At 47.5% G+C, this 27,002-nt stretch overlaps 1 protein-coding gene across 1 annotated transcript in view; it reads right to left on the reverse strand.

The window, feature by feature from the left end:
* SPTB (spectrin beta, erythrocytic) overlaps positions 1 to 27,002 on the reverse strand; it is a 130,893-nt gene that overhangs the window by 46,716 nt on the left and 57,175 nt on the right. Inside the window, exons 2-10 of the mRNA XM_070797705.1 lie at positions 26,788 to 26,986; positions 7,363 to 7,514; positions 5,758 to 5,931; positions 4,769 to 4,860; positions 4,337 to 4,417; positions 3,901 to 4,016; positions 3,408 to 3,520; positions 2,230 to 2,417; positions 434 to 551 (exon numbers count right to left, since the gene is read on the reverse strand). Coding sequence (XP_070653806.1) covers positions 434 to 551; positions 2,230 to 2,417; positions 3,408 to 3,520; positions 3,901 to 4,016; positions 4,337 to 4,417; positions 4,769 to 4,860; positions 5,758 to 5,931; positions 7,363 to 7,514; positions 26,788 to 26,935 — 1,182 coding nt within the window. The 5' untranslated portion in view covers positions 26,936 to 26,986. The remainder of the gene's footprint in view (positions 1 to 433; positions 552 to 2,229; positions 2,418 to 3,407; positions 3,521 to 3,900; positions 4,017 to 4,336; positions 4,418 to 4,768; positions 4,861 to 5,757; positions 5,932 to 7,362; positions 7,515 to 26,787; positions 26,987 to 27,002) is intronic.

The following is a 27,002-nucleotide window of genomic DNA, read 5'->3' on the forward strand; positions in this document are numbered from 1 at the left end:
GCCTCTTTTTCTTTTTTCTTTTTTTGAAATTGAAGTATAGTTGACTCACAGTATTGTGTTAGTTTCAGGGGTATAGCATAGTGATTCAATATTTTTATAGATTATACTCCATATAAAGTTATCATAAAATATGGGCTATATTCCTTATACTGTATATTAAATCCTTGTATCTTATTTATTTGATAGGTAGCAGTTTGTACCTCTTCATCCCTGTCTCCTATCTTGCCCCTCTCCCCACCTCTGAATGGAAGGATGGTGGGTAGAGTCTGACCTCTCAGGGCTAGGCTCAGACAGCTCCCTCAATAGCCAGCTGTGTCATTAACAACAGCACAGAGAGTGGCTTGACTTAACCCTTTCCAGGGACCATTCCCTGTGCTTCTATCAGGAGTTGAATCAACCCACTAGCAACGTGAAATGGAAAACGCGGCTGTACCCGGTTGATGTCGGACACCAGTTTCCCATCGTGGGGCGTGTACACTTTCTGATTGTTGGCTCTCATCCGGGACTGGATGGTAAAAAGTAGGACTTCCAGATTCCCCTTCTCCTGAAACCTGTGGAAAAAACAGAGGTTGGGTGATGAGTGTTGAGACTCCCACAGCCAATGTTTCTTTCTTAAGTAAACATGGAACCCTGGCATCTTGGAGCGTGGATAGCAAAGCATATTTCTCTTTAAAAAGTAAAAAGAAACACAGCATTGTAAATCAACTATACTTCAGTAAAATTTTTTAAAAGTAAAAAAGGATAGAGGATCTATATGTTTTACCTGTTACAACATTAGTCTATCATACTCACCACCTGAGACCTAACAGGGGTTGAGTCTTTGCAACATAAATCAAAGAAAACACAACTACTGCAGTGTTTGCTTATCATTTGTTTCCATGGGGGAATGGCTAAGTGTTCTGGAAATTCCTGTAGGTATCAAGTGTTACCAATCAATACAAAGAAATTCTTCCCTGTTCTACAAATGCTAAAGGCTCCCCACTAGCTCTTTACTCAGTTTTTTATGGAGTGAGTCAATAAGCCTTTGAAGCAGCATTATCCATGTAAGAACATATTGCACAGAAAGCAACTTTCACCTGAGTACTAATGAGTTGGCTGTCCTGACAACTGTCCAAAAGTCCAGATGCTTCTGAGGGGGGAGGAAAGGCTGGGCTCGGGGAGGATCTCAGGGGGAGGGGATGATGGCAGCTGGATGGATGTCGAGAACCCAATGTCCAGATGAGCTCCAGGTAACTGAGTATTTTCCCATTTCTGCACGTGGCCAAGTATCTACCCACTTTTCCCTCATCCTTGTGGCAGTCACAGATCAGCTGGTAAGCAAGGTTCCCAGGCGCCCGAGGCCAGCCCATATACCTGCTGCTCATAGGCACGTCAAGGAGGCTGTGACCTCGAGCACTGTCTTATGCAGCCAAGAGCTACCACCCCTGTGTGCAGTGCCTGGTAGACTCATGGGAGGTATTACCTGGATTGGGCTTAGGACTTTAAACATGGTTAGTATCAGGCCAGAAATCAGATATTCATTTATAGTACATTTTAGACTCTGCGTCTGGCCTTTCCCTGTTTGCGAGTCATGAATGAACGAGCAGGGGAGGAATAAAGCACAGGTACCACCAATGAGCTAGAAATCTGTTTCAGGGGAGCTGGACAAGCTGAGGGCAGGCGAGCTAGAATGCCGTGTATGTACGTGTGCGTGTGTGTGCACACGCGTGGCTGTATTTGCGTGTGCATATGTGCACGCAGGCCCTGCACACACTGCAGTGGAGCAGAGTCCCAAGAGGCAGGCTAAGTGCTCTGCTGATGGATGAGCAGTGACAGACGGGAGAGAAGAAGAAGGATGTGTTTGATGATCAAGGAGGCCACACGTGGCGAGCTCTGGGGCTGCGGATGCAGAGGTCGTTACTAGAGAACAAACCCACAGCTCGGTGCGCAGGAAAGAGGAAGTCTCCAGCACAGGTTCTTTGAAGAGATTCTGAAGCCTGAGATTTCACTCCCGCTCCCCACTCAGGGATCTGGATCTGAGAAAGTACTTCCCTTGGCTGAGTCAGGGGTTACCCAATGCAGGCTGACAGCTTGGGAGCAGGGAGACAAGACAGGATGAAGCAGGTGACAGACAGGCAGCTCCCTGACATCCAAGACATGCCTCTCAGACCCCTTCTCCAGGCCCTCTCACCTTTGGGAGGTGGTTTCTCAGCAGTTGATGCCCACCCTCCCAGGTGCCCGGGCCCTTACTTGGGTGGCTTCTCGATGGTGCGGTAGGTGCTGAAGGCCTGCAGCTGCTGCTGGACACCGGCCAGGGAGTTGGCAAACTTGCGGCTGTTCAGGATGGTGATGGTCTGCTCGATCCAGGTGAGCAGGTCCGAGGCCAGCCCACTGTACTTCTCAATCATCTTCTCAGTCTCAATGGCGTGGTCGATTACCTAGGGAATCACCTTGTAACTCATTCTCATGAGAAGAGTGAGGACATCAGTGAAGATGCCAACGGGGACCACAGTTGAGGTGGTCCTCCTCCTCGCAAGCCCTAGAGTGTTTATGTTGGCTTTGTCCCCAGAGCCCAAGACCACTGCTGAACAGAGGGCTGGATAGGTGATGCAGGAGGGACCCAGCTGTGTTTGCGATCAGGAACAGCTCCCCGCCCTCTCTCACCCTGTAAAAGACTGGAAAGCCCACTGTCCCAGGACATCAGTCACCAGAGGAGCCAAAGTCCTGTTTATTTAAAAATGGGTATTAAGGATCGAGGTCATTGGAAATGACCCTGATGCTGGGAAAGATTGAGGGCATGAGGAGAAGGAGGCAACAGAGGATGAGATGGTTGGATGGCATCACTGACTCAATGGACAGGAGTTTGAGCAAGCTCCAGGAGATGGTGAGGGACAGAGGAGGCCTGGCATGCTGCAGTCCATGGGGTCGCAGAGTTGGGTATGACTGAGCAACTGAACAACAAAGATGGAAGGCTTCCAGGCACTGCCTTTGCTCAACACCAGTGCACAAAGATGAATGAGAAAAGGTTCCTACCCTGGAGGAGCTGAGGACCCAGCGTGAGGGTCTGTAGAATGGGGTGGCTCCCGGGTTGGCTATGGAAGCCTGAGATCTGACACCACAATAGACTAATAAGTAAAAGCCTGTTTTGTTCCTGAGGGAATGTTCATGAGACATAGGTCTGAAGGAGGAAGGTGGATTCAGATCTATGACCTTGTTGAGGACAGATCATCAACCTGCGCTGGAATTCAGCTTGGGAGCCATTAACGTGGCAATGCTTGGCTTCAGAGGAGGCTGGTGGGAGTGATGTGAGCCCTTTCCTATGGCTGGGGTCCAGACATAAAGCTCTTAGGAGAGAAAGGGAGTTTCTGTCAAGGCCTGCACATGGAGAGCAGGGAGCTGGGGGCCCTGGTTTCACAGCAGCTCCGTACCTTACCGACTCGCTTGCCCTCCACCGCCAGCACCTTCATCTTGGAAAAGTAGTGGTAAAATGCCACCACGTAGGTAATGATGGATTTCTCGTCAGGGTTTTCTGTAAAGACATCTGCAAGGGGAAAGTGTGGGCTCTCAGGACCAGTTAGAAGCTGGAAATGTCAGGCTCAAGGGGTTCATCTCCCTGTGTCTCCAGCATGAAGTTCAACTACACGTACTGAGTGACAGGCAAGAGTGGAAGAGGAATGGGGCTGCGGTTTAAGCCAGAGGATGAAATCCATATTAGGACCACAAAGCAAGGAAGAAGGGAAAAGGTGGGCAAGACTACAATGGCTCCCAAGCGGGCAGGGGAGGCATTGGAGCCAGTCTGGAGCTGAAGAGCAGACGGAACAGGGCCCTGGTCTGGCCTCCAGGCCCACATTGTGCCCCCGGCTTGCCCAACACCGCCACATGCCTCCAGGTGCCCTGCCCATCTGGTGGGTGCCAGCTCACCTTCAGGGTCAAGGAGCGGGATGATGCCCAGCTCACGCTCGGCCACTTCGAAGGCGTGTTCCAGGTTGTGCCGGGCGTTGGAGTCCTTCAGCTTATCGAAGTCGATCAGGTCAGGCCTGGGGATGAAGCTAGACTGTTAGAGGGCAGGGGGCATGGTGTCCCCCACCAACAGGGTAAAGACCCTGGGCAGATGCAAGGAAGGGGCTGAGCAGGAGGAGTGAGAAGAGGACATGGGATGGAGGAGGGAGCCGTGAGCACCAGCGTGTGGGGAAGGAGGATTTAAGGGAGGCAGGATGCTGAGGGTGAGAGGAGCAGGCACAGGGGGTTTAATGTTCCTGTGGAGCTTGGCTAGTAACCTACACGCTAAGTGCAAAGTATCCAAACCCCCTTCCCCGCATGGGATCCCCAGCTCCCGCAGCCCGCTCCCCCTTCTTACCGGTGCTTGTGGATCAGGGCGTTAAAGGCCAGGCCATCCTTCCAGCTGGAGGTGAAGTTGGTGACATTGACGTGGGGGTAGCTGCATCCAAGAGAAACATTAAGACCTAAGAAACAGATTCTTTTGAGGTCCCTACAAGTGTGTGAAGGAGAGGGGTGGACCTGACCCTTCTCGAACGGTCAACAAGACAGCGGCTGTTAAGCCCCACAGAGAGGCTCCCCCATCAGATAGGCCCAGAGACACTCACCCCCACAGACCCCACGGTCTGACCCAGGCAACTCTGGGATAGAATCCTACATTCCGGGCCTCTAAGAATCAGGTCGGGATAGACTTTGCATTGAATATGCCCAAGCTGCTATAGTTCTGGTAATATGTGGGTGGGGGGTGAAGAGGGTGGTGGGGACATGTTAGCGGCTGGTCCCCAGGGCATACCCTGCCGTCTTCATCTGACACCACAGGAGCAACGCGTCCTTGGCTGAGCGCGTCTCACGGCCTTCTTGAGTTTGGACAACGATGTCCTGAATCTGGGGGCACGGGAACAAGAGAGGGGAGACTGAGATTTGCATCTGGCCCAGAGTTCTCCCTGGAAGAACCCCCTTCCTCTTTCCTCCTCTGGTTACCAGCCCTGCAGCCACACCACAGGCTGGGGCCTCGGGTCCCAGAGGCCTGCTACCCTGCTGTACTCCCCAGGTCAGAGGAGACGGCTCCAATCAGAAACTTGAAGGGGAGGCCAAGAATAAATGCACGTTGGCCTCATTCCTCCTCAGGAGGCATGACGCTGTGAGGGCCGTGGGATGGCATGACTGTTGGAAGGTGTCGCATTTGGATTAGTGGCTCCTCTTGCCTTTTCATCCTCCCTGGTTCTGCTGTTATTACCATTTCATCATACACACCCGCAGTGAGTGAGACTGGACCCCCGAGACCACTTACAGGAGATCCTCAGGATGGGCGTTGAGGGTTATTTTTCTTCTCCCGGCCCTTCCCTCCTCCAACTTGGGTTCTTTCTGCCCCAAACCAGCAGGTGGAAGACCCTGCTTTCCTTCCCCTGGGCTTCCTAAATTTCCTTACACAACAGACCTGGGCTTTCAGGGTGGGAAGAGAAAAGCTTCTGACTGGAAAACACAGCAGCAGATTTTCTGCACTGTCTTTGCAAATTTTGAATCAAACTATTTAGAAAACCAAAGAGTTACCCACGTGGGGGGACGGGGGCAAAAGCAGATCTGGTGAAAGCAGCTGGATCTGAGTCCAGCTCCCAGTTTCTAGCTTCTCTCTCAAAAGACCACGACACTGGGCTGCTCGCGCTCAGCTTCAGCAAGTTGGTGATGCTCAGGATGGTCTCTCCTTCCTACAAGCGCTGTCGCTGGGGACACGCACGTGGGCACTCACACTCACTCACCGTCTTCTCAGGCCCGGGGACCCACCTGGAAGCGCAGGATGATGGTCCAGATGAGGCCGAGGACTAGGCGGTGGTTGCCGTCCACGATGTCGTGGGAGCCCATGTTCTCCAAGTGCACTCGCTGCTCCCTCAGGAACTGCAGGGCCTTGTCCACGTTCTCCAGGCAGTGGATGCGCATCTTCCCCTTCGTGGGCTTTGGCTGAGGGACGCCATTGCCCCCGTGGGCAGGGAAGAACCTCACGGTCACGCCTGGACCAGCGCCTGTCATCAGCATCCACCCTCCATGCCAAACTCCACCTCCCAGCTCACTCCTCGACAACGTTTCAACCCCACAACTTTCAGCAAAATTCAGGGGTTCCCTCCCTTGAGCACCCAGAGCTCTGCAAGTGGGCTGTACCAGTACTGTTCCTCGGTCTAAACAGAGCCTTGTGAGTGGTAATAGATGACATTCAGATAAGTAACACAACAGGGAGTTAACTGAGCATCTACTATGCGCCAGGCACTCCTCTAGAACTATTTACTGCTGATTGGCAATAAGAGTGGCTTTCAGTTTGGCGATTAAAATAGGTCCATCCTGCCATCTGACCTCCTCCCTCCTCACCCTTGCATGGCCCCAACCAAAGCTCAAGGGACCACCATTGCTGAGTAACTGCATTATCTGAAGGGTTCTTAGTGCTAAGTCTCTCTAGTGGGCCTTCAGTGAAGGGTAAGAGGCATTCTTTAACTTCAGCCTGGAGTTGAAAAGGCAACAGAAGAATGTGGAATCTTTCATTCAAACCCCAAGGCTCTTAGCCTATGGCCATCAGGTACAGGTATCATTTTACACGTGGGAGAAATGAGACAAAGAAGGTCCTGCCTGGTAGCTCCAAGGTCACAGTGGAAGTGACGGAACAAAACATGAGCCTTGACCTGGTTCTCCTGCAGAGGCAGCACTGCTGCTGGGTGAGTTACAACTGAGAGGGCCTGAAATAAATCTCCACTTGTAAGAGTGATGGACACACAGGAAAATATCTTTCACTCTTCCCTCCTGGTTCCACAAAGGATGCAAATTCTCCAGCTGGGTAATGGGATCTGTCTTAGCCTTTGCAAGGAGCCTGAGGGTAAGCTCACTGCAGGCCAAAGATAACCAGATCCCAAGAGAAGAAAGTCAAGGAGGTGGGAGTGGCCAGAAAAAAGCAAGAAATTCTGAGACACTTCAGCAAAATTAACTAAAGTTTTGATCGATATATTAGATGGAAAGTCATTGCATTTATGCTGGGACATACAGGTGGGGCTAGTGGTAAAGAATCTGCCTGCCAATCCAAGGGACACAAGAGATGTGGGTTTGATCCCTGGGTTGGGAAGATCCCCCGGAGAAGGAAATGGCAACCCACTCCAGTATTCTTGCCTGGGAAATTCCATGGACAGAGGAGCCTGGCGGGCTACAGTCTTTGGGCTGCAAAGAGGTGGACATGACTAAGTGACTAAGCACAGCACATGTTTAGATGAGTAAGTTCAGAGAACCAATCAGTCACATGGACACACTGCATCGTTACTATTGCAGGTTGTGAGAAGTGGAGAGGTCCCAGGCCGTGTCTTTCCTGCAGAGGGGACCCAGGACCAGCCACAGGGCCCAGGGGAGGGGCTTTACCAGCATCTCTCCGGAGAGCACCTCCAGCAGCTTGATGAGCATCCGCCCATCCCGCAGGTCCTTGTAGAGGTCAGTGATGCGGCAGGACACGTGCACCAGGTGCGAGTTTGCCCATTTCGTGAAGGTCTTCTTCTGAACAACTTCCCGCTCATCTGGGTGGGGAGAAGAACCTTGGGTGAGGTGCCTGAGACTGGCAGAGTCCATTTGCCATGTGATACGGGGCCAGAGGGTTTTTCACCTTAACCCAGAATTGTACCATCCCTGGCAGAGGAGGTGGGTATATTTATTCTATCCCATCTATCCTATTCCCCTCTGGGGAGCATTGGTGACCAGAGAGCAGCCTTCTGTTAACTTCCAGCACCATGGAATCAAGGCGCCCCGAACCTAGTCACCTGCTTGCCTGTGCCCATCAGAATGCTCTGTACCCCTGGGTCAGCGAGCTCAGATTTCAACGTCAGGTTCACCTGTCTACTCACCCAACAAATACTCCCTCTGTCTAGAAGGCTTTCTCTCTGCCCCTCTATCTCATCCCATCCCTTTCACCTAACTCCTAGTCATACTTTAAGAGTTAGCAGAAACAGTGCTTCTCCGGGAAGCTTTTGTGACCCCTAAGTTGGGTCTCACATGGTGTGCCCTGACCCCCTACATCTGCATTGCTCATTTCTCTCTCCTTGTACTTGGATTCGTTGAAAGTCTGTCTTTCCTGCAAGATTGCAGGCTCCTAGAGTCCAGCAAAGTTGTCTGTCTTGTGCATCTCTATATCCCCAAAGCCTGGAGCCTGGCACACAGTAGGTCTCCGGAGCTGTACTGTAGCTGGCTGTGTGGAGGGTTATCCAGCTCCTACGCCAAGTCTCCTGATACATAAAAGCAAAACACACTGCCTGCCCTCAAGGAGCTGCTGGTACGTAGAGGAGAAGGAAGAACATGGAGACAATGAGACCACGTGGAAAATGCGATCCACGTTGGGTGAAGGGTAGGTGGGGCTTGGGCTGGAGGCTGTGCACTAAGTTTTCTTTCTTGCCTCCAGAATGGCAGGCAGGATTTTCCATCTTCAGACCTTGGAAGCTGACACCCTTGGCCTGAATGAGCCTCAGTCCAAACCAGGCTGCTGGCCCAGGCTTTGCCAGTTCAGGTGGGCTACCTCTTAGTACTTCCGTTAAAATAGCTACTGTAAAATAAATGCTGGTATCTGTTTGGTTAGGGCTGGGAAGCTTGATTGAGATGCTGGAGAGAAGACAGGGACTGGGACTTCAAAAAGAATGGAGGACAGGGTAAAAGAGAGAGAGAAGAGGAGCAGAAAAGATAGAAACAAGGAGAGCAGTTTAGTGAACAGCCTGTGGCAAACTGCTTCTGGGCATTGTGGCTGAGGGTTCCAGGTGGGAGCTGACCTGGCAGTATGGCTGGGCCATGGAGGGTCCCTGGGGAGAGTGTGCTCAGGTTGGTTACAGTCAGGGCAGACTCCGAGCAGTCCAGCCAGGAGGGAATGTCAGCGCCGTGAAAGCAGGATAAATGTCGGCTCAACTGAGCCCAAACTGTGGAAGGGCTGGCTTCTTCAATTATTAAATATCTGACTTAACAACAAGAGGAGCCCGGCCAGCATGGCCTCGAGGGGATACTCCTGGCGGTTCCCGAGGCTCACAGCATCCAGTTCCTTCCCACTTCGTGGCTATTTTGGTGTTAGCAACTCAGACCCTTTATTCGCTTATTCATTCATTCAGCAATTGCTCACTGTACAGTCATTAGGGGCCAGGCCCTGAGTGGAGGTGGGGCATTCAAGGACAGGAAAGAGTCCCCTCCTCGTTGCAGACAAACTTGATTATAAATATGATGAGTTCTGGAGTCATGTGTAAAGAATTCTCTGGAAGCCATCTAAATAAGACTTCTAAGAAGACGAAAAATGCTACAACTGACTATACAAATCCACCATAACAAATATAAAATTAAAATGTGGCTTATTCATTCTGGGCCTCTGGGCAAAGTTCCAAGGGGAAAAAAACGCTTATTCTACTGGACCCTTCCCTGATTTCTAGGTTTGCTTCAGCAAAATGTAAGTAAACTTTTGATGATATATTGGAAGGAAAGCAATTGAATTTAAGCTGGAACATGTTTAGATTCAACAGAGCCAGCCTCAGCCCCATGCCACAGTGCATTCCCTAGAGATCAGACTGGCTCCGTAAGAAGCTAACCTTTCTAGTCAGTTGTGGAGGGTTTGTCCAAGGGGCTGGAATTTTTGCCCTTTAGGAGGTAACTGTCTCAAAAAGTCAAAGTCCTTTCTTTCCTTCATCTTTTCTTGTCTTTAAAAATCTAAAGAGTTCATTATGTGGGTGCTGAGACCTGTTTACTTGTGCTCAGCAAAGTGTAAGGAAGAGCTTCTAACTGGGACGTGGAATTTGATTCTAGGCTGCCTGCCTGGTACATGGATCAGTACAGATGTAAATCACGCTTAGAGCTCTCCAGTTCTCAACAAATGATGTGTATGAGGCCTCTAAATGCTGGAACTGCAGGTTTAGAGCTCAGGCAGGTAGGCTCCTGGCTGCCTTTTACATGAAGGCTGGGGTGCAATTGCCTAGGACACCGGGCACCCTGAAACAGTCTGTAGTGTTGAGATGGGGGAAATATTCCAAGAGGCTCACGACTGTTAAGGAGAGGCAGGCCCCGAGGTGGGGATGATTTCCATCAGCTCATAGCCCTGGCCGCTTCTCATCAACATGCTTCACGCTCACTCCCATCAGGTGCTCAACAAAGCTGTCTGAGTGCAGGAGAGGGAGGGGAGTGGTGCAGAGCAAGCTGGGCTGGGAACCCTGGGGTGCGGACAGACCAGGGAGACAGCCAAGCATTGGGACGGCTGTCCCCAGGGGACCCGGCCCATCCTGCAGGGAACCACTGTGGAAAAGAGGCCTCAGCAAGGCCCTGGCATGGGCTAGGCCTTATTTCCCGGGCTCTAACTCTGCCAGTGTAGGGCAAGGGGCAACTACCAGCACGGACTGACTTGAAACCACCAGAACCTCAGAAAATACTCGTCTCCACAACCATCAAGCTCAGGGCCTCTCCATTCCTGCCTGTTCCTCTCCCCTCCCTTCCTTGACTCTGGCCATCCTCCTCAGAAAATTCCCCTTCCTCTCTGATTAGCGAGCTAGAATCACTGTCTGGGTATTGTGCCCAGCTGATCTTTTTTTTTACATTCCCCTTCAAAGGTTTAGTTTGAGGTCAAATAAACCCAACACAACTCAAGTATTTACCCGCTAATCAGTTCATACATGGAAAGTGCTTAAAATGTACCTGGCACACAGAAAGTCTGCGTAAACGTGAACTATCATTGCTATCACTGATGTTACTACCATCACTGGCTGCAGGGCCCAGACGCTGCAAGAAGCAGGAGACAGCCTCACTCTCCCCAAAGGCCTCGCAGTCTCGTTGAGGAAACAAGGCAAAGACCCACTGATAGTTTTATAGAGATAAAAAAGAGATAAAAGTGGAGAAGACAATGGCACCCCACTCCAGTACTCTTGCCTGGAAAATCCCATGGATGGAGGAGCCTGGTGGGCTGCAGTCCATGGGGTCGCTAAGAGTCGGACATGACTGAGTGACTTCACTTTCACTTTTCACTTTCATGCATTGGAGAAGGAAATGGCAACCCACTCCAGTGTTCTTGCCTGGAGAATCCCAGGGATGGGGGAGCCTGGTGGGCTGCCGTCTATGGGGTCGCACAGAGTCGGACACAACTGAAGTGACTTAGCAGCAGCAGCAAGAGATAAAAGACCCTGATGCTGGGAGGGATTGGGGGCAGGAGGAGAAGGGGATGACAGAGGATGAGATGGCTGGATGGCATCACCAACTCGATGCACATGGGTTTGGGTGAACTCCAGGAGTTGGTGATGGACAGGGAGGCCTGGCGTCCTGCGGTTCATGGGGTCGCAAAGAGTCGGACATGACTGAGCTGATGAACTGAACTGAAGAGATAAAGGGCAGTTCATTTTAATAATACAAAAGCTGTCACAAGGTAATATTGGATTATTATCAGATAAGAAGCACACAGAATAAATGGTCAAGGATCAAAGTGGAGAGAGGTCATTTCTAACTGGATCATTTAAGAAGGAGCTTGTGAAGAAAACCATTTTGCACAGGCAGAGGAGGAAGGAGGGGACCCGTGACACAGGATACATAAAAGGGTGGTGCTTGTTCAAGAGTTGCTGACTAGCTACAGGTAACAAGAAAATATGTGGAAAACAGGTTTTAAATCAGATGTGGAAAGCCTTGAAGGAAAAGCTAAGAAGTTTAGATTTAATCCTACACGCTAAAGGACCCACTGAAGTGATGGCAAGATCATTTCCTGAAAAAGGAATTTGGAAAACTCCCAATGATAATAAAATGACAAAACCTTTTAGCTTAAATTTTTAAAAAATTGTGCAAATTCTATATAAATCTAGAAAGTCTCCAAAGGCTCACCAAAGACTTGAACAAATGGAAAAATCACACAAAATTCTTGAATAAGAAAACTCAATATCATAAAGATGTCAATTTATCCTAAATTTATATATTTAATATTATTTTAAAAAATATATAATTTAAGTTTGAGGGGAAACTAGAAAAACAACTAGAAAACTGATTATAAAAATAGCTAAGAAAATTTCAGAAAAGAAGAGTAATAAAGGGTAACCAATCTTCCCAGGTGTTTTTTCTAACAAATGAAACTGTGTGATACTATCATATGGATAGACACATTAATGGAACAGAAATAGTCCCAAGTATATATAGGCATTTAACATCTGATAAAGGCGGCACTTCAAATATGAAGAGGAAAAATGGATTATTGGGTATAGGGTGTTGATGATAAGATCTCTTCAAGAAAATTAGAGATACCAAGGGAACATTTCACGCAAAGATGGGCTCGATAAAGGACAGAAATGGTATGGACCTAACAGAAGCACAAGATATTAAGAAGAGGTGGAAAAAATACACAGAAGAACTATACAAAAAAGATCTTCATGACCCAGGTAATCACGATGGTGTGATCACTGACCTAGAGCCAGACATCCTGGAATGTGAAGTCAAGTGGGCCTTAGGAAGCTTCACTACAAACAAAGCTAGTGGAGGTGATGGAATTCCAGTTGAGCTATTTCAAATCCTAAAAGACGATGCTATGAAAGTGCTACACTCAATATGCTAGCAAATTTGGAAAACTCAGCAGTGGCCACAGGACTGGAAAAGGTCAGTTTTCACTCCAATCCCAAAGAAAGGCAATGCCAAAGAATGCTCAAATTACTGCACAATTGCACTCATCTCACACACTAGTAAAGTAATGCTCAAAATTCTCCAAGCCAGGCTTCAGCAATATGTGAACCGTGAACTTCCTGATGTTCAAGCTGGTTTTAGAAAAGGCATGGGAACCAGAGATCAAATTGCCAACATCTATTGGATAATGGAAAAAGCAAGAGAGTTCCAGAAAAACATCTATTTCTGCTTTATTGACTATGCCAAAGCCTTTGACTGTGTGGATCACAATAAACTGTGGGAAATTCTGAAAGGGATGGGAATACCAGACAACCTGACCTACATCTGAGAAATCTGTATGCAGGTCAGGAAGCAACAGTTAGAACTGGACATGGAACAACAGACTGGTTCCAAATAGGAAAAGGAATACGTCAAGGCTGTATATTGTTACCCTGCTTATTTAACTTATATGCAGAGTACATCATGAGAAATGCTGGGCTGGAAGAAGTACAAGCTGGAATCAAGATTGCCGGGAGAAATATCAATAACCTCAGATATGCAGATGACACCACCCTTATGGCAGAAAGTGAAGAAGAACTAAAGAGCCTCTTGATGAAAGTGAAAGAGGAGAGTGAAAAAGTTGGCTTAAAGCTCAACATTCAGAAAACTAAGATCATGGCATCCAGTCCCATCACTTCATGGCAAATAGATGGGGAACAGTGGAAACAGTGTCAGACTTTATTTTTCTGGGCTCCAAAATCACTGCAGATGGTGACTGCAGCCATGAAATTAAAAGACGCTTACTCCTTGGCATGAAACTTATGACCCACCTAGATAGCATATTCAAAAGCAGAGACATTACTTTGCCAACAAAGGTCCGTCTAGTCAAGGCTATGGTTTTTCCAGTAGTCATGTATGGATGTGAGAGTTGGACTATAAAGAAAGCTGAGTGCAGAAGAATCAATGCTTTTGAACTGTGGTGTTGGAAAAGACTCTTGAGAGTCCCTTGGACTGCAAGGAGATCCAACCAGTCCATCCTAAAGGAGATCAGTCCTGAGTGTTCATTGGAAGGACTGATGTTGAAACTGAAACTCCAATCCTTTGGCCACCTGATGCAAACAGCTGACTCATTTGAAAAGACCCTGATGCTGGGAAAGATTAAAGGCAGGAGGAGAAGGGGATGACAGAGGGTGAGATGGTTGGATGGCATCACCAACTCAAGGGATGTGAGTTTGGGTAAACTCCAGGAGTTAGTGATGGACAGGGAGGCCTGGTGTGCTGCGTTCCATGGGTTTGCAAAAAGCCGGACACGACTGAGCAACTTAACTGAACTGAACTGATAAGACTCGGTGGCCATCCAGGAAAAATTAAGTTAAATTCACATCTCATACTCTAAGACAAATTTCATTTGGGTCAAAAATTGAAATGTAAAAAACAAAACCATAAAAATACCAAAATCAATTATAGTAGAAAATTTTTTTATGTTAGTGTAGGGAAGGGTTTTATAATTCCAACACAAAATCCAAAGTCGTAAAATTAAAGACTAAAAGTTCAACTGCATTAAAAAATGTTTGTGTGGGATAAAATACCATAAGCAAAGTCAAACAAATGAGGCAAAGTATTTGTAACTCATATCACAAAGGGCTAACTTACCTTGTAGGTAAAGAAAATCTATAAACTAATGAGAAAAAAGACCAATAATCCAATAGCATAATGAAATAAGAATGTGAACAGTTAACAGAGAAAAATTATAAAAGTCTCTTAGATGTATAAAAAATTATCCAAGCTATTCATGATAGAAATACAAATTAAAAACATACATACACACACAAACCTAATACACAGTCCTTAATTAGTTCAAACAAACTAATGATAAAAGACATCTTTGAGACAACAGGAAAATTTGAATATTAAGTGGGTATTAGATTGTATAAGGGAATTATTCATTTTATTAGGTGTGCTACGCTAAGTCACTTTAGTCATGTCCGACTCTGTGCGACCCCATAGACGGCAGCCCAACAGGCTCCCCCGTCCCTGGGATTCTCCAGGCAAGAACACTGGAGTGGGTTGCCATTTCCTTCTCCAATGCACGAAAGTGAAAAGTGAAAGGGAAGTCGTTCAGTCGTGTCCGACCCTCAGCGACCCATGGACTGCAGCCTTCCAGGCTCCTCCATCCATGGGATTTTCCAGGCAAGAGTACTGGAGTGGGGTGCCATTGCCTTCTCCGTTGTTAGGTGTAGTGACAGTATTATAGCTAAGTGGGAAATGCTCTTGTTATTCAGATATTCATGCTAACCTATTATGATAAAGTAAGAGTAGAATGTCATGATAATTATTCACTTTACTTTAAAAACATTTAAGCCCCAACATGAACAAGCAAATATGGCCAAATATTAACAGTTCTTAAATCTAGGTGATAATTCATTTTACTTTTATCTCTACTTTCTCACATGTTTGAAAATTTTCATACTAAAAGTACAAAAGTAAAATGAAAGTACGTCAAGACACTATGTTTTACTTATCAGATTCACAAAGATCCAAAAGTGTGATAAAATACCATGTTGGCAAGGAAGTGGGGGAGAAAACATTCATATGTTTTTGGAGAGGGTGTAAAAGGCAATTTGGCAAGATGGATCAGAATTATAACTGTACTTACTTTGGGACCCAGTAATTCCATTTCTAGGGATTTATCCTTCAGATAGATATACATTTGCAAAATAACACATATCAGTTTATTCACTGCATTTTCGGAAATAGCAGAAGATTGGAAACACTCTAAATGTCTACCAATAGAGGACTGGTTAAATTAAAATTATGTCTAGACCATGGAATACTATATCTGCAAAAAGAATGAGAAGCCCATTTGTGTACTAATATAAAATGATCTTCAAGATACCCTGGGTGGGGAAAAAAGGACAATAAGGGACAATATATGGTGGGGAAAATCTGAGAAAAACAATACAGACTATTTGCTAATATATGCAAAAAACATTCCTGGAAAGATGCATGAAAAGCTGGTAACACTGGTTATGGGAAAAGAACTGAGCCTGGAGAACTGAGATGGGAATTGTTGTTGTTCAGTTGTGTCTGACTTTTTGTGACCCCATGGACTGCAGCACACCAGGCTTCCCTGTCCTTCACCATCTCCCAGAGTTTGCTCAAATTCACATCCAGTGTGTCAACGATGCCATCCAACCATTTCATCCTCTGTTGCCTTCTCCTCCTGCCTTCAATCTTTCCCAGCATCAAGGTCTTTTCCAATGAGTCTGCTCTTTGCATCCAAAGGATTGGAGTTTCAGCTTCAGCATCAGTCCTTCCAATGAATATTCAGGACTGATCTGCTTTAGGATGGACTGGTTGGATCTCTTTGCAGTCCAAGGGACTCTCAAGAATCTTTTCCAACACCACAATTCAAAAGCATCAGTTTTTTGGCACTCAGCTTTCTTTATAGTCCAACTCTCACATCTATACATGACTACTGGAAAAACCATAGCTTTGACTAGACTGATCTTTGTTGACAGAGTAATGTCTCTGCTTTTTAATATGCTGTCTAGGTTGGTCACAGCTTTTCTTCCAAGGAGTAAGCGTCTTTTCATTTCATGGCTGTAGTCACCATCTGCAGTGATTTTGGAGCCCCCCCAAAAAAAGCATCTGTCACTGTTTCCATTGTTTCCCCATCTATTTGCCATGAAATGATGAGACCAGATGCCATGATCTTAGTTTTCTGAATGTTGAGCTTTAAGCCAAGTTTTTCAATCTCCTCTTTCACTTGCATCAAGAGGCTCTTTAGTCCTTCGCCTTCTGCCATAAGGGTGGTGTCATCTGTGTATCTGAGGTCATTAATATTTTTCCCGGCAATCTTGATTCCAGCTTGTGCTTCATCCAGCTTGGCTTTTCACATGAGGTACTCTGCATAGAAGTTAAATAAGCAGGGTGATAATATACAGCCTTGACGTACTCCTTTCCCGATTTGGAACCAGTCTGTTGTTCCATGTCCAGTTCTAACTGTTGCTTTCTGACCTGCAAACAGATTTCTTAGGAGGCAGGTAAGATGGTCCATCTATTTATTCCTGCTATGGCTTCCTATAAAATTCCTTGACTGTTTCTTGTATCTCTCTTATCTCTGTTAGAAATCTGCTCTCAAAAGTAGAAAATAAATTAAAAAATTTTAAATAGAGAATAGCAGCCTAAATATTCAACAGGGGGTTATTTAATAATTTTGGCACATTTATATACATGAATAAGGTGGAAGAACTTCCAATAGCAAGAAAAGATATTATTGTATATTTTAAGGGAAAATTCAGATTATAAAACTATCTGTACAATATAAAACTACAATATAATATTGTAGACCTATATACATAGATTCATAGAAAAAAGCTAATGATGTGCTATATTATAGCGGGGTGTTAAGACTGTGGGTGACACTTTGTTTTGCTTATCCATGTTTACTAAAATGTCTGCAATGTACATACATAACTTTTATAACAAGAAACAACAGATGTCATAAAGAAAAATGGGACATAGAACTCAAATCCCAAAGAACAAATGACTGATTAAAAGTCAAAATGTATCCTTCTTAAGGAAGTCTGAATTTTCACCAGAGCATGGCTTTAAGCTATGGGTAAAGCTAGGTGGTCAGCAAGGCAAGTGGGAGGAAAGGCACCAAGGGAGGCCTTGGATCCACAGCCTGGCCTGGAAATAAGCATTTACTTCTTTTGCAGGTTTACAAAGGGATTTCCCTCCATGTCATGCCAGGAAGCCAAGAGCTTAGATAACCTGAGAGAGGGATATGTGAACTTGTGACAAACCCCAGTGGTAGAGATACCAACCCATTATAAAGCCTAGCATAGGGCGGACTCTCAGGGATACATCAAAAACGATCCTGCTGGCACAAATTCTACTCCTCCTGTTTAGTCTGGGGAGGAATTGTTCTTTCTGCTAACCAACTTTCATCATACTGGCATTGTGAACAGCTTGGGCACAGTGCTTCTGCCCATAAGGATTTCAAAGCCAACTAGGGTTGATCCTAAGAGAAAACTTAAAGATGCTTACTACATATGCCAATGCATATTTGAATATATACAGATTCCTTTAAATGCAAGAATAAAGCACACAAGACTGACTCTAAAAGTAAGCAAAGTTAAACACTAAGATGCTGGTTAACTAGATCTGGGTACATTAACACAAAGGAAGGCTATAAAGCCATGAAAATGATAATCTGCATATTTACAGGCATAAAAAGATATTCATAATATATATCTCAGTGAAAAACAGTCTAAGATTATAGATGATGTTTATATTTATACATATACATAGTCTATGTGTATGTATAAATACAAAAATGTATCCAAAGACATTACAATATCTATATGGGGTATTCACAAATGTCTATACTTTCTTTTTAATCAGTTTTTCTAATCTTTTCTACACTAAATATATATTCTTATGTAATAAAAATGTTTAAAGATGTAAATCACTCTATTTTTAAAATATAAAAGAGGATTTTTATGTATTTCTTAATAAAATAGGGTTTTTATATATTATAGGAAAAGTTTAAATTTAAAATATTTCATGCGAACAAATGAAGAAATGAAGCCACCAGTCTTCCCTGGTGGCTCAGGCGGTAAAGAATCTGCCTGCAATGTGGAAGACTTGGGTTCGAAATCTGGGTCGGGAAGATCTCCTGGATTAGGGCATGGTAACCCACTCCAGTATTTTTGCCTGGAGAATCCCCATGAACAGAGGAGCCTGGCAGGCTACAGCCCATGGCATCGCAAAGAATTGGACACGACTGAGCAACTAAGCACAACACAGCATGTGAAGAAGGCTAGTTTTGATCCAGGGCTTGAAGATGATAATACTTCTAGAATGGCAGGGAAGGAAGGAGGGGTCTCTGGTGAAAACTTGCAAACCCATATGTATGTGTGCATATGTGCATGAAGGTGTATGCATGCATGCTTTGGGGATGAGGGTGAGAAGAGTTTACCGGAGCAAAGAAGTCAAAGGACAGTCTACAGAAACTGAACTTTATCCTCCAGGAAAAGAAGAGCCAGATAAAGTGATACCTCACTAAAAATTTACTGGAGGAGCAAGATTCTAACCACCCTACATAAATGGGATTGGACAAGGGAGAGGCTGGAGCCCAGGAAACTCGCTCAGAGGCAGCAGCAAAAGTCTGTCTGATGTGCCAAGGCCTCATTGACATGTGAACTATGGGAATGAAATGACAGGAGATGATCTGGACAACATCACAGGACAAGGGGCAGCTGGCCCTGGCAGGTGACAGCATTTGGAGGCTATAAGACAGAAGTAAAAATGAGTTCAGGGTTTTGATTAAAGAGGCTCAAGAGGCTGGTGGTGAAAGGAAACATGGGAAGAAATGTCTTAGATGGAGTGCCAAGGAGGAGATAATGCAGACCTGAAGGACATTCAAGTGCTGTCGCCTCAACAGCAGAGGGCTGATCTTAATAGCCTGGGATTCTAGGCTTGTCCTGGCCCTTCCTGCTGTGGGACTTCCCTCGTCTAGAAAGGAGAGGGCAATAGTTACACCTTGCCAACTTCAGAGTGGTTGAAGGGCCAGTGAGATCTGGATAAAAAGCACCTAGAACACGAAGCAGCTGTACAAACACCAAGCACTGCTGTCATGCACGCAGGTGGTGGCTGCATGGAGAGAGGACACTTGCTGAGAACACGAGGCCGCAGAAGTCAAAGACGGCCCAGGATTCAGCCTCAGCCTAGCTTTTAATGAACAGAGAGAATTTCTGGAGAACCCACTGATTTACTGAAAAGGGTCAATTCCCTTCCCCCAAGCCAGGAGTCAAAGCTCCAAGGTTCAGGGTAAAGACACATGGTCAGCCCTGCCTCAGGGAGCTTCTCCCCAGGTTCTGAGCTGGAAAGTCCTCCTACAACATCTGGTTCAAGCCCCTTATGTTACAGGTGAGGAACCCGAGGCCCAGAGGAGAAGGAAAGTAAGTTGGCCAAGGTCACCACACTGGGGAAAGTGTGATGGCAACAGGAGGACAGAATTATGTGGTGGGGACGAACCACTTTTCTGCTCCAGGTGGCCCCCAAGCTGACTCTCCCCGCCACCTTCTCTTTCCGGACATTTGTGGAGCCTCTCCACAACCTGTTCTCCCCATTGAGGTTAGAGTAATCTTTCAAAGCTAAACGTAACCACGTCACTTATTTGTGGTGGGTTGGGATGCATGCTAACTTTGTTCATAGCTCAGTTGGTAAAGAATCCACCTGTGATGCAGGAGACCCTGGTTCAGTTTCTGGGTTGGGAAGATCCACTTGAGAAGGGATAGGCTACCCACTCCAGTATTCTTGGGCTTCCCTTGTGGCTCAGCAGGTAAAGAATACGCCTGCCATGTGGGAGACCTGAGTTAGATCCCTGGGTTGGGATGCATGCTGATGGGTCGGGAGCAGCACCGTCTGTCTGTCAGGCCCTTTCCTGAAGGCCACAGTCTCTGTCCTGAAAGTCTACAGCTCTTCCTGTTGAAAATTCCCACCCTTTGATGCTTCAATTCTGCTGGTCCTTTGCAAGCAATCCCCTCATCAAACATCACCACTATGAGTTACCTGCTGCTTCCTACCAGGACCCTGAGGATACTCAGGGCCTTTGAAGGCCCCTGGTGACTTGGTTCTTACCCACCCCTCCTATCTCCACTCACTCATCCCACACTCTTACTCAAACAAGCCCCCACTCACCCTTGGACAAATTATAAGCTGTGGGTTATGTTATAAATGCACAATTCCTAGTAAGTCTTCATAGCATTTACCCTAATTTGTTATGACATACATGTCTACATGTACAAAGACACATGTGTGGCTATTTTTTTTTTAATTTTTAATTGGGAGATAATTGCTTTACAATGTTGTGTTGGTCTCTGTCATACATGGACATGAATCAGCCATAATACATGTGTCCCCTCCCTCCTGAACCTCCCTCCCACCTCCTACTCCCATCCAACCCCTCCAGGCTGTCACAGAGCACTGGGTTGAGCTCCCTGTGCCATACAGAAAATTCCCACTGAGCTATCTATTCTACCTACGGTAATGTGTATGTTTCAAGGCTACTCTCTCATGTGTGACTATTTGATCGATTTCTTTCTCACTAGACTGTAGAATGAGACTCCCTGGTTGATCCAGTTTTCAGAGTCTGAAGGCCAAAGGGTTTGGAGACAAAATGCTGCCAGAGACTCAGCTACCGGCCTCCCTGTCATTCTTTCTCTGTGACAAGATATAAAGGGAAAATGAACAATTGCTTCAGTTGCTCTGAAAATGACACTCTTGGCACCTCTTCAGCCAAGCAGCAGGCAGGGGTCCCCCGTGGGGGTAGAGGGGCGGGGGTGTCGGCTGCTCCCAGGAGCCAGAAGCACACACAGGCAAGGCCTGGTGTCAGGACCTGCCTTTGGGAACGAAGCTGACAGTCCACAGGAATGGCCTAACGATGGAGGAAGCTATTAACATGGCTCACTCAGACTGCACCCCACGGGGAGGGAACAGTGTCTCATTATTAACCTTGGTGTATTAATATTTGATAAAGCATCTTCATGATGATAGATAGCAGTCACCCAGAGAAGGGGAAGAGCTGCAGTTCTGCAAAGCATTCTCAGAGAGGAAGAACAGCTTTTATTGAGAGGGGATGATGGGAGAAAGTGTATGTCCTGGGCAGGAGAAAACTGCCCTGACCACACAGCGCAGTCAGCACGATGGCCTCTCTCGTAGGTTGGGCTGCACAGGTAACCGGCAGGCTTCTCTGTGCAGTGGCTTGTCTCAGGGGAAGGAGGGGGACTCACAATGGCTGACCTCCAAGAGAAAGCTGCTGAGCCAATTATTTTTTTTTTCTTCTGACAGTACATTAAAATGATGGCTGATGATTAAAGATATTTCCGTGAATAGAACATTTTCCCAATGTGTGGTCTCGAAATAGAACTCCATTCCACGTTTTTAAATCAGAGAAGAAAACATCTTAAAAAGCTCTCACTAATGACACCATCTTTGTTCTCACAGGTAGCTTAAGAGAGACACTTGGGCTGTGCACACCTGATTCATGCCTTTTGGTCTCCAGCAGCTGCTTTTGAAATTGTCATCTTACCAGGCTGCCAAGAAGTTGCTGAACCCTCCTGGCACAACCGTGGTGAAACCCTGCTTTCTGAAAGAAATCATTCACCCTCTGGACACAAAGCCCTTCTCAGGCAACTGGGGCACCTGGGCTCAGCATCATCCTGGGGCAGGTGGGGAAAGGGGAAGGTGGGGGGAGGCCAAGCATCACTTTTTGCCACCAAGATCAGGCAGGAATCCACAGCACCGTCTCCGGGGAGTGTCTGGGGTGTCAAGGCCAGCGGGTGGGGAGCAGCACTGCCTGCTGTGTCCGAGGACCACTCCCCTAAGGCTCCGATGGAAAACCTGCTGGCCACAGACCTTAACCTGGGGGCCTGGGTTCAGTGGGTCTGAAAGACGTTCCAGGTTCCCAGCGGAGCAACTGTATGCTTCAGAGCACAGGGACACAGCCTGCAGTGCGCCGTGGCGTTTTCTGAATCATCCCTGACCAACCTCACCATCGGCCTCACCTCATTTCTAGCAAGAAGGCAACAAAGAGAGAACACGGGAAGGAGGCCCGTCTCTAGTTCGAAACATCACCTGCATTCCGATTTAGAGGCAAAAGCAGAGTGGGCTACACAGTTTCGTGAGCTTGGTCTTAAAAGGGAGGCTCTGTGTAGTCTGTCCCTTAGTAAGTGTTCAATGGGCCAAAGAAGGGGAGGAAGGTCACGTCGCTTCTCCCCTCCCCACAGCCTCCTCAGGAGGCCCCAGTCTGCTCTCTGCATCACCGCCGTCCAGATGTCTCTACACCGAGAAGCTGGAAGTTACACAGCAGGCGGCACTTGAGAGGCGGGGAAGCTGAGCAGTGTGTGTGCGCAAGACAGGCAGGGGATGTGGCGAGGATAAGGCACAGGGTTTCTCTTCTCGGGGCACCTTTCTGTTGCTTTCCTCCAGTCCTACCCCCCTAGCTGGGTCACATCTGCCCCAAGGCAGAGCCCTCACCCAAATCTCGGGGGTACACAATCGAGTGCAAGGCTGTGTGCAGCACAGAGGCCTCCTCTGGGATGAGGAGAAGGGGCACAGAGGGCGGGCGTTCGGGCCAGAAATTCCCCACAGCCTGCAGTCCCTCATCCAGACCGGCAAGTGCTTACTCGATGGCGCCCAGGATGAAGGACAGGAGATGAGGTGAGACACAAAGGGGAAGACACAAAGGCTGGAACCTCTTGGAGGGATGGGAACTAGGGCTCTCCAGCTGCCTTCCTTCCTCCAGTCTTTCAAGGCAAGTCCCACAAGTAGGCAGGTGCCAGAGGCAGGCATCAAAGCAGAGGACGGCCTCCTGTTCGGGAAGAAGCCTCAGGACTCACCTGCCACCGAACCTCAAGAAGCGCTGCCAGCTTTAGAGGCCAACACTGAGAGCAGCATTTGCCCGGGGACCTACCAGGCTCACAATCCTCCCCTTGCATCGCCAAGGTCAAATCCATCCCCATCCAGCAGCCTCCTGCAGCATCTTCTTACCCATCTCCCCCTTTGCTTTAGTCAGGCTGATCCAGTTTCAAATGCAGAGTAATTCATTCTGGACAGAAGTCAGGTATCTGTATACCAAGGTGGAGGTTTCCAGGCAGAATAACCAGATGGCTTGTTTATTTTGACTCCAGGAGAAGAGCTGGGAATGATTTGAAAGGCAGGAAAGAGACTGTCTCCTCTGGAGCTCAGAGGAAGATGACTTAGGAGGCAGAATAGACAGAGTCCACTTAACCAAATGCAAGTCTTCTAACCACGGGTCACTAAGTAGAGAGGGATCAGGAGGCACTGCCACACTAAGAAGGGCATCTAACAAGGTCCCGTCATTGTTGGTTTCTCGGGTCTTCCATCACCCAGCTAATGGCAGAGACACACCTGGGATCCAGACTGGATGCCTAGGAAGAAGGCGCTGCACAGCAGGGGGCTTCGTCTCCATGGCCCCTGGGTCCCTGGAGACCAAGCCAAGAGCTCCAGGCACAAGCATTAGCCTAATTTTACTGGTTCCTGGCTCCTTTTCAGACCCAACCCTTCTAAGACAAAGCAGGGTGGTGGTTAGGAGGGAAGAAAATGGCCCCGGAATGGCCAAGGTAACTGGGACATTGTCTGGACTGATGATCTCATATATTTGAAGTTGGGAGAAGACAAGGGACAGAAAGATACTATTACTATTCCTGGGAGTTCCCTGGCAGCCTGGTGGTTAGGACTCTGCACTTTCACCGTCGAGGGCCTGGGTTCAATCCTTGGTCGGGAAACTAAGATCCCACAAGCCGCTGAGCTGGAAAAAAAATACTGTTCCCAAATAGACTTCCTGTAAATACTAACATTCATCAAAGGATTTAATTAATACAAAACTTTCATAAACCTTATCTTACTTGATCTTCACAACAACCTTGGCAAAACACTACGGTCTTCATTTTGTAAAACAGGAGACTGACTGAACTGTCCTACAAGGTGGTAGCCTCAATGGTGGAACCAGGACCTGAATCTGGGTCTTGTGACATTTTCCTCCTCACTCCAGGACCTTCAATTTCAGGTGGAAAAGGCCAGGCCAACCTCTCCAGTCCTGCCACATGTACCTATGAAGCAGATCACCACCATCTTAAAAGAAAAACAGGGCTGCATGCCTTCCTTGCAGTAATACACCTAGGAGTGGGGGAGTGGCCGTGGAGAGTGCAGAAATGGCGCAGACCAAAGGTAGCTTCAGCTCCCTCAGCCTCTTTGGAGAGGCTGACAGCTGCCTAGACTGCGAGGGGAGCCCCAAAGATGGCACTGAAGAGAAAAACATCAAGAAGTTAAAACTAGTGGGGATCTGGGTGTGGGAGGCTATTGCTCCTTGCTTCTGCTCCGCCCACCCACCAGAATGGTCAATTCGGCCACTCTACCTTGGACCTTCTCAAAGCTTTAGCTTCTCCCACAGATCACTCAGAGTGGACACTCAGGAGAGGAAAGTCAGTTAACTGGTTAGGGTTTTATTTGTTAAAAAAAACAAAAACAAAAAAAACCCTGAATAGACCCCAAACTTGCATGTTTACTTGCTAGCCAGATGTTCTAAATGGCTAAGATCCAGGCATGTAACTCTATACTCTGTGGTTCTGCTCCTCCTGGGGGGCTTTCAGATGCTATGATAGAGGAGATGCACACTTGTAGTGAGGAATACACAGGCTGAAGGACGCCCTTTCCCGATCAACCGGCTCAACTTACTTCCACCAGTTTCCCAGGCTGCGCATCAATCAGACCAGGCTGCCATGCATATCAGCCAACTCTAAGACCATTGTCCTGTGAGCCACACACACACCCTTCAGTCCCCAGCCCAAGGACCACCTCTTCCACAAACAAGTCCCCGATTCTCCCTGTGTCTCCCGCTTTGTTCTCTCATTGCTATTTAATTATGTGTCTTTCCCATAGTTCTTCTCTAATTCTATTCTTGCTAATTAATTATGAACATCATTTATTTCCCTAATAGATCATAAACTCCTCAGAGACAGATACTATGTTGAGTCCAGTTCTGTGCTCCCCCTTATCCACATTCATGTCTGGGTAGAGGTTCGGCTTTGCATATAGTAGGCATATGACTGATAATTGTTAAAATGGAATTTACCCTGGTTTCTTCAAAAACAGGCTATCTGTAAAACACAAAAGACAGCCTCACCCCTCAAGCTGCCCTTTGACAAACTTTATGGAGTATGGTACCCTCTCCCCCTAGGTGTATCTCAGGGTCACTGCAGCCAGACCTGGCCAGCACAAGACACAAAGAAAGTCAAACCAGACTGGCAAAGGCAAGGGCTTCAAGCCTGGTTATTTAAAGAGGTTAAAATTACATAAGCAAAAGCAAGGGACTGGTGCTCTTATACATTCCCAGGGAAAACCAAGGAAGGATTTTGTGGGGTCAGGGGTGGCGAGGAGGAAATGAGGGAAGAAGAAAGGGAGTTTCCTGCAAAGAGCAAAGACCAAATGGGTGATGGCTGAGACCTGAAAAGATTCCCCCCCCACCACAAGGAGTGAGACATACCATCCCTTTTACAGGGATGGGAGGCCCGGACACTCCTGCGATGAGGGGTCGTCATGGTCTCAGAGAGGCCCTGCTCATGCCTCAAGATGCTGGAGAACTGGGCACCAGGGAGCTGAATGCGGGGAGAGAAGGTGGAAGAGAACCACCAGGAACCTTAGAGAGGGCCATGGGCACTGGCAGAGGGAGAATCACCCCAGAGAGTGCTTACGGGAAAGGCTGTGCCCTTCGTACCAGGCGGAAGATGGAACAACCAACGACGGGTAAACAACTCTGATCTGGGCCAGTCACTGATGGAGCAGGTGAAGAAATCCACCCCTTTCCTGGGATAAAGCCACACACACCCATCACCACAGGACCTAAGCTTTCTTTATTGGTTGAGGACTTAGGGTCAGAACACAGCTACCCTGGGACAGGCTCCAGAGAGGCAATGGTCATAGTGATTGGTGGGGGAAAAAAAAATCTCAAGAATCAGCTCTCAGCCAGCAGGGGAAAGAGAAGCCATTTCTACTAGAGATTTGAAGATCTCTCTCTCCCTCTCCATCCCTCCCTCTCTCTCTCTCTCTCTCACATACACACACACATCTATTATGAACCTGCTAAGTAAAAATCTAATTCCAGTTTAAGTATAAGAGGTTTAGTCCAGAAAATCCTCCTCTCTGAGGCAGTGTGGGGAAGATCTTATCTGTTCTCCATTTCCTATCAAATCACCCTTTTTCCTTTTGGGGCCACAGAGGAGATGATGAGAATTCCCCTATCCAGGACCAGGCAGGAGATCGAGGTAGAGAATGAGGCCCACGCCCCTCTGCCCGGCTGACCCACCCCTCACAGGCTCTTTCGCCCAGACCTCTTCTACTTCTGACTGTAGCCACAGGTCATTCAGGGCAGAGGCAGAGGACAGGGCCCACCTGGCACCACTTCCCGCCTGGAAGAAAGTTGAGGGCACGTGGGACGAGAGGCTGCCTACCCTGTGCTCAGTCCCAAGGGGCCCTGACCTCTGAGCCACGTGGCCACGTCTCCATCGCCTCCCTGCCAGGGCTCACGCCAAACACACCCAGGGGATTCATCACAGGCGGAAGGGCAGTGAACCTTGGGATTAGGAGAGAGGCTGTCCTAACCCCCATGGCCCCAAAGAGTACCTGCCAAGGCCTTGATCCGGGACCTCTCAAAGAGCCTGGCTGAGCTGTTGTCATTATCCAGCTCATCATCCGGGCCGTCCCAGCGGGCATTGATCCGGCTGTACGGTGGCTGGTTGCCCACGTTTTCAAACTCCGTGGCTGATGTCATGTCAGCAGGCTGTCCGCAGCTACGCCTGCCTCAGTCTTCATGGAAGGGTCCCTGGTGGGGGGACAGT

The sequence above is a fragment of the Bos indicus genome, chromosome 10 (assembly GCF_029378745.1).
Source record: "Bos indicus isolate NIAB-ARS_2022 breed Sahiwal x Tharparkar chromosome 10, NIAB-ARS_B.indTharparkar_mat_pri_1.0, whole genome shotgun sequence".
NCBI classification, from domain to species: Eukaryota; Metazoa; Chordata; class Mammalia; order Artiodactyla; family Bovidae; genus Bos; species Bos indicus.